General features: G+C 48.2%; 1 protein-coding gene across 1 annotated transcript in view; it reads right to left on the reverse strand.

The window, feature by feature from the left end:
• The window catches only part of LOC119399304 (28 kDa heat- and acid-stable phosphoprotein), a 34,804-nt gene that overhangs the window by 7,145 nt on the left and 14,636 nt on the right, over window positions 1–13,023 (reverse strand). Inside the window, exons 4-5 of the mRNA XM_037666116.2 lie at window positions 10,053–10,180; window positions 6,488–6,639 (exon numbers count right to left, since the gene is read on the reverse strand). Coding sequence (XP_037522044.1) covers window positions 6,488–6,639; window positions 10,053–10,180 — 280 coding nt within the window. The remainder of the gene's footprint in view (window positions 1–6,487; window positions 6,640–10,052; window positions 10,181–13,023) is intronic.

Raw genomic sequence — 13,023 nt, forward strand, 5'->3', positions numbered from 1 at the left:
TGGCGCAGCCGTGGTACGTGGCACAGCGGAAGAGCCTTGAAGCTGGTATGGAGTCGATCACTTTTTGTTGTACGTAGTCTGACGCTGTCATGCGTGCCATAATTAGTCCTGAAAATTAGAGTATGTATATTATTATCTATCCCCGCTCTATTTTGTGCTGCTTACGAGGTAAAAGGAGTTGCACGGTGAGAAGCGGCGCTGCCTTCGCAATAACCAGTAGAACATGTCGAGCCGCGGCGCATGTGCGCGGAGTGCAAGCATGCGCGGCAAACTGCCACGCTCGAACATGAACCGCTCTCGCTGTTTGCAGCATGGGTTGTCACTTGCACTTACGACTCAGGGTGTCTACCAAGTTGACATTTTTAATTTCCCTGAGTTTTCCAGGTTTTCCCTGAGTGTTTTTGCTGAAATTCCCTGAGTGAAACAGAAGTTTGTTTCATGTTAAGATGGGTAGAGACCATATCGCTCGGTGATGTCACTTTCTAATACGCATTTTAGAAAATGAAAACGACTTACTCCCATTTGAATAGTACATAGAACAGATAAACCTCAATATAGCGAAGTTGGTAAAAGCGGCAACTCACTTCGTTATATCGAAACTTCGTTAAACTGAAATTCGACCTTTCATGCAAGGCATAGTTACTGAAGGATTAATCTTAACCCTTTGCGGTCCAAAACCTTTACCCACTTTCCGGCTCTAGCGGTCCGAAACTATTTCGCCAGTTTCTGGCGCCGCGAATAAAAACACAAGCTGTGGAAGAGAAACGCACAGGATATTTATTTTTGCTCCTGCATTCTGCAGGCAACTCTTTTAGTGATATTTGGGCAACGTATGATACCGCTCAAAGCATTCCCCTGTGTGCAGGCCAGGGTTATTACTGCAGGTTTCCACCGCCGCCGTCGTCGTCTCGTCACTCACTTCTGTCGAATCACTGTCATCACTGTCTGGTGGAGGCACGTAATTCTCTTCCTCACTAAAGTCATCCTCGCTTTCGCTAAAAGCACCGCCGTAAAACGCACGCGGTGAAAACGTGGCCATGCTTCTCAGCGAACCGCGCGCGCGAGTGGGTACGCTCTAGGCCCCGTGCTGATCATAGTGCTGCACCCTAGTGTCAAAAAAGTAAAACCTCAACAAACAAAGCTCACTTATTCCTCAAGAGATGGCCCTTCATGTATACAAAAAATGCGCGCGACTCGCGGTGAGAAAACAGCAAAATTTAAACCACGAACACCCTTGTCGGGCGGGGCCCGACAGCGGACCGCTACGGCCGTGTTGCGTTGTCGGGCGCTGCCCGACAACGGACCGCAAAGGGTTAAACTGAAAAGGCCACAAGAATGCTCGACTAATATGGCAACATGAAAAAACTTTTTTTTAAATTTTTTGCGTGAAAAAAAAATCAATTTTGTTGAGCCTGAGATGCAGCAATCACAGTTAGATGCCTTGCTAGAGTGTCACATGTAAAGACGAAACAAATGCGGGTTTAATGCACTGTGGAATTGCGCTTGTTCTGCTGCTGCGGGTTGTTGTCAAATCCTCGCGCGTTGCCCAGAGCATTGCAACGCCTTTGCTATCATGTTGCCCAACCGAACTATTTGCTCTCCACAAATGCACAACACTGAAAACCATCCCACATTAGAAAAAAAGAGTCAGTTTCACCGCGAGAGCAAAATAGTAAATCCGATAGCAACAAAGAGGAATTTTATATGAATATAGGCTAGCGTTCCTTCAGGAAACACAGCCGCTGCACTAAGAGAAGTGCCCTATCTATGATCTATGGCTCAGGGAAGGATTCAGGTACATAATGGGGGGGGGGGGTACAAAGGCTGAAGCCAACGCTCAGCAGTGCATTTTGGTGGGTCACGTATATTTACAACAGCCCAGAGGGGATTATGGCGGCGCCTAAGAAGCCTTCATTGGAAATGTGCATAGGGAAGCAGGAAAGGGTAGAGCAATGAGAGGTAGAGAGCATTGACAAGATTCTCTTTACCCCTTTTGGACAGTGGCAGGCAAAGCAACCTGACAAAGGGGGCAAACTCGACAAGCAAGCCTGACAAAGGAGGTGGACCACAGGCACTGAAGGGAGGGGGCGGGGGCTGGCTTGGGGGGGGGGTGCGATCGCCGCTAGCCCCCCCCCCCCCCCCCGGGATCTGCCACTGCTATGGCTTCAACGAAAGTTTTGCAATAGAGCACAACACCTACAAAGGTATGAGCCGTCTGCTGATCCCCACTAAAGATACCGCGGCGCACGCGACCACGCCCGCTCGTACAAAGTACGCACTTCCTGTCGGACTCGCGCAGCCAGCACCACCCCCCCCCCCCTTCCCAACGCGCCGGCTCCTATCCAGGTGCCCATCGCGCGAATGAGACGGTCGGCTCGTTTCATCTCTGCTTAAGCCCCGTTCGTCGGCAGCGCTCGCGCACTTTCACTCGCACATGGAGCATGCGACGCGCGGGGTGATGTAATCGCGATTTGGACTTGATAGGGAAGATCATGGCGAAGGCAAAAAATTCGCGTCGGAGTGTCTATATAATTGCTATCGCACAAAAAAAAAAAGCAATATAGCTGCGGGCTAAGATCGCATGAAAGCACGGCAACAGCCTGAATTACGGCACATCCGATTATGGCGGAAACGTTACTGCTTTCCGACATCGCGCGCCGAAATCGAGCATGTGGGACCCGTGCCGGTTGTCGCGAATTTCGGTCGCCGCTATGCCATGGCTCTGAAAGTTTTGTAATTCGGCTTTGTAGCAAACACACAGCCACGTGGTGTGGCTGGTAATTGCCAGCTGCAGCCCCAAAAAATTTCAGTCGACTGCCTAAAACTTGTTTCAGCAGTGCCCTCATCGGGAAAAAAAGAAATAAAAAAGCTTTCACTTGCTGTGAATGGGCCCGTTAGTTACGCTAGCTCTAGCCTGGAAATTTATTATATTCTTCACGGAGTCCTAAATAGCATCTTTGAAGCTCGGGATCAGAGCGAGTGAGCTCTCCGATAACAGCCAACAAGCGTCTTTTTTCTCGCCGATCGGGATGGCTTGCCAGATACGAGCCTTGTCGAAGACATCCGCTTCCTGCGCGATCGCGATCGCTTGCAAGATAACTCAAGCTCGTTACATCTACTGCTACCGCTTCTACAACTAATCATGCTTGTTACTTGACACGCGGCGATAACAAAAACACCATATCGGGCGCTAACGCACAGCACGCGCGAGAAAGATTACAGAACTACACCGCGTACTCCCAGAACATTCTGACAACATTGCGCGATACGATGTGTCGTGGTTCGCGGTTCCCGCATGCCACGCATTAGCCGGGTTCTCTCCCACTTCACCGCTCCGAAGGCGATGACAGCATCAAGGTGCGCCACTTCCCCGCAGCCGCAGCGGCCGTTTGATTTGAAAAATGCGTTCACAAAATATCGAGCAAGCGCTACCGCGACTTTCGTCGCCTTTCAATAAAGATACTGTGAATTTTCCCTGATGGGAACACAATTTCCCTGAGTTTTCCCTGAGAATTTCCAGACTACCCAAAAATCCCTGAGAATTCCCGGTTTTCCCGGTTTTCCCGGTCGGTAGACACCCTGCGACTTCATATTCGCCGCAGATTGAAAAATTCTTATTACGAATGTTTCATAGCGTTTTCCACGTTACCATTCCGTGATTAGACACCCTCACCGGTAAGCTTTCCATTGCGCTAAAGAAAATGGGCACCACAAAAATTGGTTGTCGGTCCCTTTAAAGAGCTGTCATGTTAAGCAGCCAAACAAATCCCAATAAGTCGTTTAGAAATGAAACTAATACGCCTTAAACAAGAAAATTTGTATCTTGTGATACAAACAGGTATTTTCAAGTAAACACATTTTTACATAGGCCTTTGCTGCTGCATTATATATAGATATTAACAGCAAATTTGCAAATGTATCGAAGTATCTTAAAGGGCCCCTAAACCACCCAGCGGTCGAAATTTAGTTGAGGTGAGGAAGTTATGCTCGAGTTTACAACGAACACGTAGCCGTGAGAATTTTTCGAAACGGTGCCGTAATAGCGGAGTTACACGCGTTTGATGATTGAAACGCGACGATCGCTTCATTCCCTTTTTCCTACGCTACCCTCTTCCAAAACCGCTTTGCCCTCCTCGCTGAGTGCACCTCCTCATCTCGCGTGGCATACGTCACCGCTGACGCGCTGTTCGAACAAGCATCTACTTCCGGTTGCCGCGACTCCGGTGACTCCGACGCTCCAGCTCGCCGTCAAAGTTTCTAGAGGAGGTCGTGGTGTGGTATCTGGGTGCACTGTTCGTTGACTAACCGCTCTTGCTGCCGTGCCGGTTGGACCCTGTGTTGCGCGCACGCCTTCAAAGGATCGCCAACGTGATGGACCCGTACGGGGACATGCCGTGCCAGCCCACCTCGGCTCGAGATGAGGAGCCGAGCTCGAGTTCACGAAGCTCATCAAACCGCAAGGCGTGGATGTGTAATTACGCTAGCAATTTGGCAGTTGCGTCAGGGCCCGTTCTCAGGCTGCCGTGCGCAAGCGATTTCGTTCGCGCACGTCAGCCGTTCTTTGCCGTTCGCAGAATAGGTCCGAGACCCATTTTCCTGCCGTTCTCCGTCTGACGGAGAGCGACGTGGCCAATCAGTGACGGAGGAGCGGTTACCATGACTACGGCGCGCCGCGTCGTTTGCTTTCGGCTCTCCGCGTCGTGTGCGTCTGTCGCGGGACGCTTCAAACTGCTAGCTTGCATCTGTCGTCTGTCGCGGGACGCTTCGAGCTGCACGCTAAAAGTGCAGATGTCGTCCGTGTCGTTGCCAGGCATGGTTCCAGCAGTCAATAAAGCGTTTTAGTCTGTCCGGCCAGCTGGTCCGGCATTAAAGAAAGCGTCGCATAAAACCAAATAAAATGTCCCCAAGCTGGCGCCAGGTCAAGTGGCGCCAGCTATGGAGGATTAGAAACAACTAACAAACGCGTAATCTATGTCTTCCGAGCATTTGGAAGCGCCCTTCTCGACTCGCTAAGCCTACAGCATCGATTATTTGAATATGGCTCTCCAAAACGGGGCTGAATCGGTACGAATACTTTGCTGTCGAAGCTTAAGGACATGAATCTAAAGCAAATGGAAGCATCAGTTTGGAGCTTACACGCTACAGAGCGCACGGCGGCCACTTGATAGATTTGAGGTGGACGACAACCGCTTTTGGCACTGCGGCCATGTTTTTCGGAGGCTTGCCGGCGTAGCTTGCCGTGCAAGTTGGACAGCTGTCGCGCGTGCGGCGACGGCCGACGTTCTGCGGCACTGCGCCGTTGCGGCAGGCTTGCCGCTAGCGTGAGCGGGCCCTTACGGGCCGCAGATGTTGATTCGCAAGAGGCAGCACGACCAAGAACAGCAAGGTGCGCGCGAACAGCTGTTTGCAGAGTAACCGGAAGTCGTCGGTTGTCGTTTGGCCAATCGCAAGCATCGAAAGTGATAACGTCATCGAGTTTCACTGGTGATGTCACACATGTCAGTGGCGGGAATGGCGGGGACCGGAAAGGAGAAGCTATTGTTTTTTCGAAATTGTGACGCGCCCGCGACCTGTAGCGCTGCGGCGCATGGCACCGTTGATCGCGACGGCATTCTGCACGCGATGCGCTTGTTTACTTGCAATGTTTGGGAAAATGTCGGAGGGGGTTTAGGGGCCCTTTAAGATACAATTGGGAAGTATCGTATCGAATACAATTATTCCGCGAGCATCTTGTATCTGTATTTCAAATACTTCTTGCCCGAGTATCTTTTATCGTATCGCGATACAATTTCAAAGTATCTTTGCCCAGCCCTGCTTCCACAGTGGATGTGGCACTCAGTAGTTTCATTTTGACTTGCTGCAATGTGCGTGCAATGTCACAATCACAGTACTGCACGAGCAAAGTCAAGTGCTTTTATTTCATATTTTGCGGGCTTTCTTTAAATGCCAGAAAAAAATCACCACACAGCATGCACGTTGTCGCAAAAAATTGGATCGGTCAGGAATGCCCTCTACAATGTAACGAGAGGCACTTGGCCTTAAAGGGAATATTAAAGAATCTGCGTAACTGATCTTAGTAATTAACTTATTAAGTGAAATATAAAAAAAGACCCAAATGAGTGCCACATGACAGCAAACCATATGTCGTTGGTTTCATTCAGCTGTGGTTAACCACTTCTTTCTTTTACTATTTAGTTCTAGTTACAGAAAACACCTTGTTATGATGTATTCCATCCAGAATGCTTCTAAAATTTGTATCGCAAAATTCAGACCAACAGTGATATCGTCAAGATTCTACTATAGTTACATGCAGCAGGGACAAGGCTGCAAGGCACGACAACTCGGATGCTCATGCTGGCCACAAAGCTTGGGACAGATACCCTTGGATGGGTTCGGCCTTCTGACCACTTGATGTGCCCCCTAGCTTACGCGATGCTGCACACAACAACCGAGACATCAGCGCATGAGACTGTATCAGTAGCCTCACCTTTGAGCTCTTCTTCCTTTTTCCGCGCCTGCTCCTCACGCTGCTTGCGGATGAGGGCGAGGCGAGCGAGGTCAGCCCGGGCCTCCTCAGTCTTGCCCGCTGCATGCATCTTCTGGTAGTGCTGCTTGGCACGCTGCTTCTCCAGTTCCTCCCTGTTACACAAAAATGAGCCATACCTGGCAGATGACACTGAGGAAGCTACAACTACTACAGCAGACTCGTCTCAAATGGAAGGGAGCAGGAAAATATGTTCCGTTTAAACAGGAGTTCTATTCACTGAGAGATGAACAAGGGTGCAGCATTCAAGTATAAAACCAATCATAGCAGAGGCTAAAAACATGGTTTTCGAAAAAAAGATACGCATTTTCAAACTTGAGTTGTTCTGAATGGATGGTTCATTAACGGGACACTAAAGGCAAATATTAAGTCGACGTTGATTGTTGAAATAACATCGTGTGATGCATTTAGCTTAATTTCTCCGTAAGTAGGGCACTGCTGTTGATAATATTGCAGTTTTAGACGTTGTCGTACATTGAGCTTTCACTCTGACTTAATTGTTATTTTCCTTTAGTGTCCCTTTAAAGAACATTCTCACCAAGTTTGACTGTCATCTGTACAGCATAAAAGCATAAAAAAATTCTTTTTATGAGAGGGCTGCGTGAATTTGCTGGGGAGGGCGTCTCTGAATCGCCCCTTTCAAGACACGGCTGCAAAGCGGACAAGAAGCCAGATGCGAAGTGAATGGCCGTGTTAGATTGTTTGTTTTTCACACTTTTTTGTCACAGACCTTTTGTTGAGAGTACATCAGAGGACAAAGAAATAAAATAAAAATGCACATTTTGAGCAGCGCGCCGACAAGACAGTTGCTGGAAAACTGGAACTGAAGCTCAAATTGGCAGAAACGTATCACATTTCCATTTGCCGCTGCTTTCATGCCAATTCTGAGTTACTCCTGCTGTTTGTGTGCCACTCGGCTTATATGTTCGTTTTCCTTGGAGTTCATTGCGATCAGCGCGTGGTCCGTTTTCTGGCCAACACGTGTTGTGAGCAACATTCACAGTTCGAAAGCAGCGAAAAATTGAAGACGATTGTATGAAATTGTCGCATAACAGTGTCATGTTGATGAGGAAGGCCGTATTTATGCAGGAGGCCACACTGGTACATTTTTTTTTCCCATCGAAATAAATAGCACGTTGTGAAATCTTTAAACTCATTTTTCTCAGTTTGCAATTTTGGAGGGAACGAGCCTCTTAGGAAAACTATCATTTCCAAACTGCTTCGCCAAAAGCTGCTTACAAGGTTGTTTCTAGAGTGAAATTTTGTCAGGAACAAGATAAGGCACCTTACTGATCCCCCCCTAAGTAGTTTCTAACACAAAAAAATTCACGACACTGACATGCAGTGACAAGGAAAAAAGTAATGTTCGCTTTTAGAGCGAACATTAGAGCGAGCATTTTTACAGAAACATCATAAAAGATACATGACTGGCCTTATCCTGCACTACAAACCTTCTAGAGGACTTAAACTAATAAATAACTTGCACATTTTCATTATTTTTGAAATGATAGTTTTCCTAAGTTAGCACACATGATTGATCATTATAACAACTGCAAGCTTGAGTGCTGAGTGCTGAAAATTGGAATGTGTCCTAATATCAAGAAGATGAACCATCCCTGAAATTTTCATCAGAATTAATGCAGCGGTTCAAAAGTCGACATTCAGCCCTGCATCCCCATTTAAAGGGACACTAAAGGTAAATAACAATTTGTCAGAGTGAAAGCACAATTTATGACGTCTAAAACGGCAATATTATCAACAGCAGTGCCCTACTTACCGAGAAATTAAGCTAAATGTATCATATGATGAGTGCCACGAGTGGGACATTTTCGAAGTGATTCCGATGACGTATGAGAGTCTGCCTACAATAAATCACTAGTAATCAAACTAGCAGCAATAAAAAAAGAACCTTCCGTGCATCAAGAGACTGCTTGTTCGTTTCTGTTTGATTCATGGAAAAAAGAACCTTTTTGGTGTTGCCATGGGGAATGGCGTGCGTGGTTCAAAGGTTCCGTTTTCGCCAAACTGCGCTTCGCTCGGCGCCCTGCTTTGCGCGTCTCAGTGGTAGTTTCGGTATCGCGTACTGCCGCGTGCGTTTTGCACGCTTGTGAAAGTCGCTCTTACAGAAAGTTCGACAAAATGCCGCATGCATGTGATGTTGCTGGATGCCCGAATGGTGCACACCGCCAGTGCACGCCGCCGTGCAGTAAAGGCGGGCAACGTTGGGCACGGCAACAGTGACGTGAGAAAGACCGCTTTCAGGCGGGTGATTTGAAGTGCGCTAACGCAATGCGGACTACAAAAACGTGATTCTATTTCAAAATAAGCACTTCCTTGGTGCAAAAATAGCACTACGAGGTTTCTGGACCGCTATTTCAACAATCAATGTCGACTAAATATTTGCCTTTAGTGTCCCTTTAAGTGGTAAGGTTAAGTGGTTTAAGTTACAAGTGGCAAGATAAGTTGTGTTTTAAAATTTGCTATACTTAGTACATATAAGGCCGTATAACAAGCTTTTAAACTTAAAAAGGAGGGAAATAATAATCGAGGTGCAGGTAGTATGCATGCTTAAAATAACAGAGCTGAGCTAGTTGGTAAGTATTCATTCCGCCACTGTGCGTCTCTTCAGTTGTTAGTCGGTGTTTGTGGTGTCCTGACTTCTTTCTTGTGTCCGTGTTTTCATGCCCTGTCTTTTTAGAATGCATGCTTAAGCTTGGAAGTGTGGCTTCATGGCCGTGTTGACTTGCCCTGGTCAGATGGTTTCACGGCATATCAGCCCCACACTACAGTGAAACCATCTTCTCAGGGGGGTTACGTGCGGTGAAAAACTTTTGTTCGTGTCAAAGCAAATCGAGTTCTGTAACATTCGCTCGAATATTCTAAGTGCTCGAATATTCACCCATGCCTACGTAAATTTAAGAATATTTAGGTACAACTACAGAATAACAATTGTTATTAATTTATCTGACAACTGCAGAGTCTCAGTACCACAACACGTACATTACATGAAGGCTGTGCTTTGCAATGGCTTTTGTAGCAAGGGTTTTGACACAGGCACGTTTGATCACCTCATGTAGCATGCGAGGGTTTATTGACCAGGTGCCAGTTCGTAATGTCCACGTACCATGCAATGCCAGTGAGTGAAAAAAAAAAAAAAAAGTTCCATATTCACAGCGACAAGTGGCCCTGGTAATACTCTTAAGTGTTACACATACATAAACGCTCTGCAAAATGGAAGAGCCGTCGCCCTAGCACAACTGGCGCATTGCACACACAATGCGGAGGCTGTGGGTTCAGTCCCCTTTAAGTGGCAAGTTGTGCACTTCATCTCAATGACAATGTTCGGATTAAGCAGGGCAAATAATGCCTGCCACGCTTTCATTAGCTTCGTGTAATTAGTGTGCAACAAAGCCTGGCTACTCAATTGCTTCTTTCAGAACTCCTGTTATGGGCACACAGACAGGTGTTGCATTCAGTAGTGCTCTGAGCCAGAGAGGGGTGGACTCACCGCTCCCTCCGCGAGAGCTGTGGTGCCTCTTCCACTATCTCGTTCAGCTCGGCCACCTTCTTGGGCTTCTTCTCGACCCGGTTCGGGTTCTGCACCTCAATCAGGTGCTCCACACCCTTGGCCTTGGCCTGCAGAACACACACAAAGACATTCTCAGCTTTCACATGCCCTGGAGGATGGCACAAAGTGCAGCCTGTTCTCAAAGAAAGGCCAGGAGATATGACAAAGATAATACACGATACACATTCAAAGAATTGAAAGGTTCACAATAGTGCCGACTCTAAAGACAACCTCAGGAGACTAGGAAAAGGTGTCATGTTTTCAGGAGTTCCATGTACAGTAGAACCCCGCTGATACATTTTCAAAAGAACATTAAAGGGGCCCTGCAATACTTTTTCAGCATGATAGAAAACGCTAATCGGTAGTCGAGGCTCCTGAGAACATGTGAACCAAACATTATACAGTAGAACCCCGCTGTTGCGTTCCCGGCTGTTACGTTTTCCTGGCTGTTACGTCGTTTTCGGCCGGTCCCGGCACAGCTCCCATAGGATCCAGTGCATTGGGAACCCCGCTGCTGCGTCGCAACTGTGGGACCGTTCCCGCATCATACGTTGCGAAGTGCCACCACGCGCCGGCCCGAGCGGCCATGTTGTCTTTCATGTAGCTTGGCTTGGCGGCTTGACAATGGGATTGGCCGCCCAAAGTGCCGGGGGCAACACCTATGACGTATTTTCGGTTCATGCCAGCAAAAGCATGACCTTTGAGATCCGTATTTTGAGCCCGATTCAAAGGGTATAGCCCGATCGCCATCACCATCGCCCATGTGTGCCCGTGCTAAAGTCCCTAGATTTTTCCCTAGGGACTTTAGCCCGTGCTACCCGTGCTTGCTGCGGTCTTCTCGCATTGCCTTTGTTTCGTGTCGGTCGTTGCGCAGGTTATACGAGCGTGCAGCATAGTGCCTTTACACTTCCAACGCTCCAAATAGTCTTCAAACAGGATGCTCAACATCAAGAAAGCGGAAATCACTTTCGCTGCAAGAGAAGTTGAACATTCTCCGCGCTGTGAAAGAGAACCCGACGCGGAAGAAGGCGTGCATAGCGAAGGAGTTAGGACTGACGCCTTCCACCTTGAACTCCATCGTTGCAAAACGGATCGAAATTGAAGAAAATGCCCGAACCTTCGACGTCAAGTGCAAGCAAGCCCGGAGTTCGGAGCACGTGCAGCTTGACAAGGCCGTTTTCGAATGGTTCAAACAAGCCAGGGCCGCAGGAGTTAACTTCGACGGTACCATCCTGCGAGAGAGGGCACTCGAGATCGCCGACAAGCTCGGTATCGACGGTTTTTGTGCATCTAACGGTTGGATCGACTGTTTCAAAAACAGACATGGATTATGCTACCGCACTGTCAACGGAGAGGCTGCAAGCGTGGACACGGAGACTGTTGAGGCCTGGAAAGAGACCGTGGTGTCTATCATAAAGGACTACGAGCCGAGAGACATATTCAATGCCGATGAAGCAGGCCTTTTTTCAAGGTACAGCCCTCTAAGACGCTGAGCCTAAAAGGCGAGGCTTGCCACGGTGGAAAATGCAGTAAGGAACGACTAACGGTGCTGCTGTGCTGCAACTCCGATGGTTCGGAAATGATGAAACCGTGGGTGATAGGAAAGTTTCGAAACCCACGCTGCCTTAAAAATATCCGTCACCTGCCCTGCCACTACAACAATAATACCAAGGCGTGGATGACGTGTTCACTTTTTGAGGAGTTCTTGAGATACATGGACTCTAAGATGGGCTGCCAGAACAGAAAAGTCGTTCTTTTTCTCGACAACTGCTCCGCACATCCCAAGGACACTGCGTCGCTGCGGAACGTAAAGGTAGTTTTTCTTCCTGCCAACACCACAAGCCACCTTTCAGCCCTTGGACGCTGGAATAATAAAAAATGTAAAGCACTTCTACCGCAAGTGCATTGTAAAGCGGTCCCTGGCCAGCGTGGAGCGTGGGCAGCAGCCGGCAGGCGTCACCATCTTAGATGCCATGCATTATTTAGCATCGGCGTGGAGCGCCGTCACTGCTGCTACAGTTGAACACTGCTTCAACAAGTGTTTCGGTGTGCGCGCAGATGACACAACAGAAGCTGTTGGAGACGGTGCGTTCGCAGACTGCGACGAACTGAACACTGCCATGGAGACTGTTGGTGCCAGTGGAATCGCGTACAGTGACTACGCTTCTGTTGACGACGCTGTTGTCACCTCCGCGATGTTATCCGTCCGACGACATCGTGGCTGAGTGCGCCGATCCGTGCGCCAGTGACGAGGAAGTTGAGGAGGAGGTGGAGCGGATACTGGAGCCAACATTCTCATCGGCCGTAGCGGCACTGGATTTATTGCGAAGATATGTGCGCACCAGTGACGATGGCGAGAGCCACATGGCACTACAGGTGCTTGAAAAACGCCTTGTGCTTGTCGGGCGTGAGAAGATGCGCCAGGCAACGCTGCATGATTTTTTCAAGCGAAAGAATTAAAATAAAACTATGTGCAGTTCACCACTACTCTTATTTCTCAATTTTTCGCGTTTCTCGGCTCTTGCGTTTCCCGGCTCCTACGTTTTTTTTTACGGTCCCGTGAAAAACGTATCAGCGGGGTTCTACTGTAGTGCAGCACGCGGCCTGGAATTTACAATTAATTCTCTAAGTCGGCTCTTCTCTCAACAAATGCTGTCACAGACTAAAGCGCTGGCGGGGTGGTGTTTCATAGTTGTCTTATCAATAAGAAGGCAATGTAGAGGCCAAATTGTATTTATGTAGATGAATTGGTGCAATCAAAGTGCTGCCAACAACACTTTACACGTGATAGGCAAAGATGCCATTTCCTCAGCCTCTCCTCCTCTTTCAACTTCTGTGGAAGCCCAAACCAACTGATGTGGTGGACAAGGGTCTGCTCCCTTCAAGTCCGGAGTTACAAATCTGTCTCTTA

The sequence above is a fragment of the Rhipicephalus sanguineus genome, chromosome 7, assembly GCF_013339695.2.
Source record: "Rhipicephalus sanguineus isolate Rsan-2018 chromosome 7, BIME_Rsan_1.4, whole genome shotgun sequence".
Taxonomy (NCBI): Eukaryota; Metazoa; Arthropoda; class Arachnida; order Ixodida; family Ixodidae; genus Rhipicephalus; species Rhipicephalus sanguineus.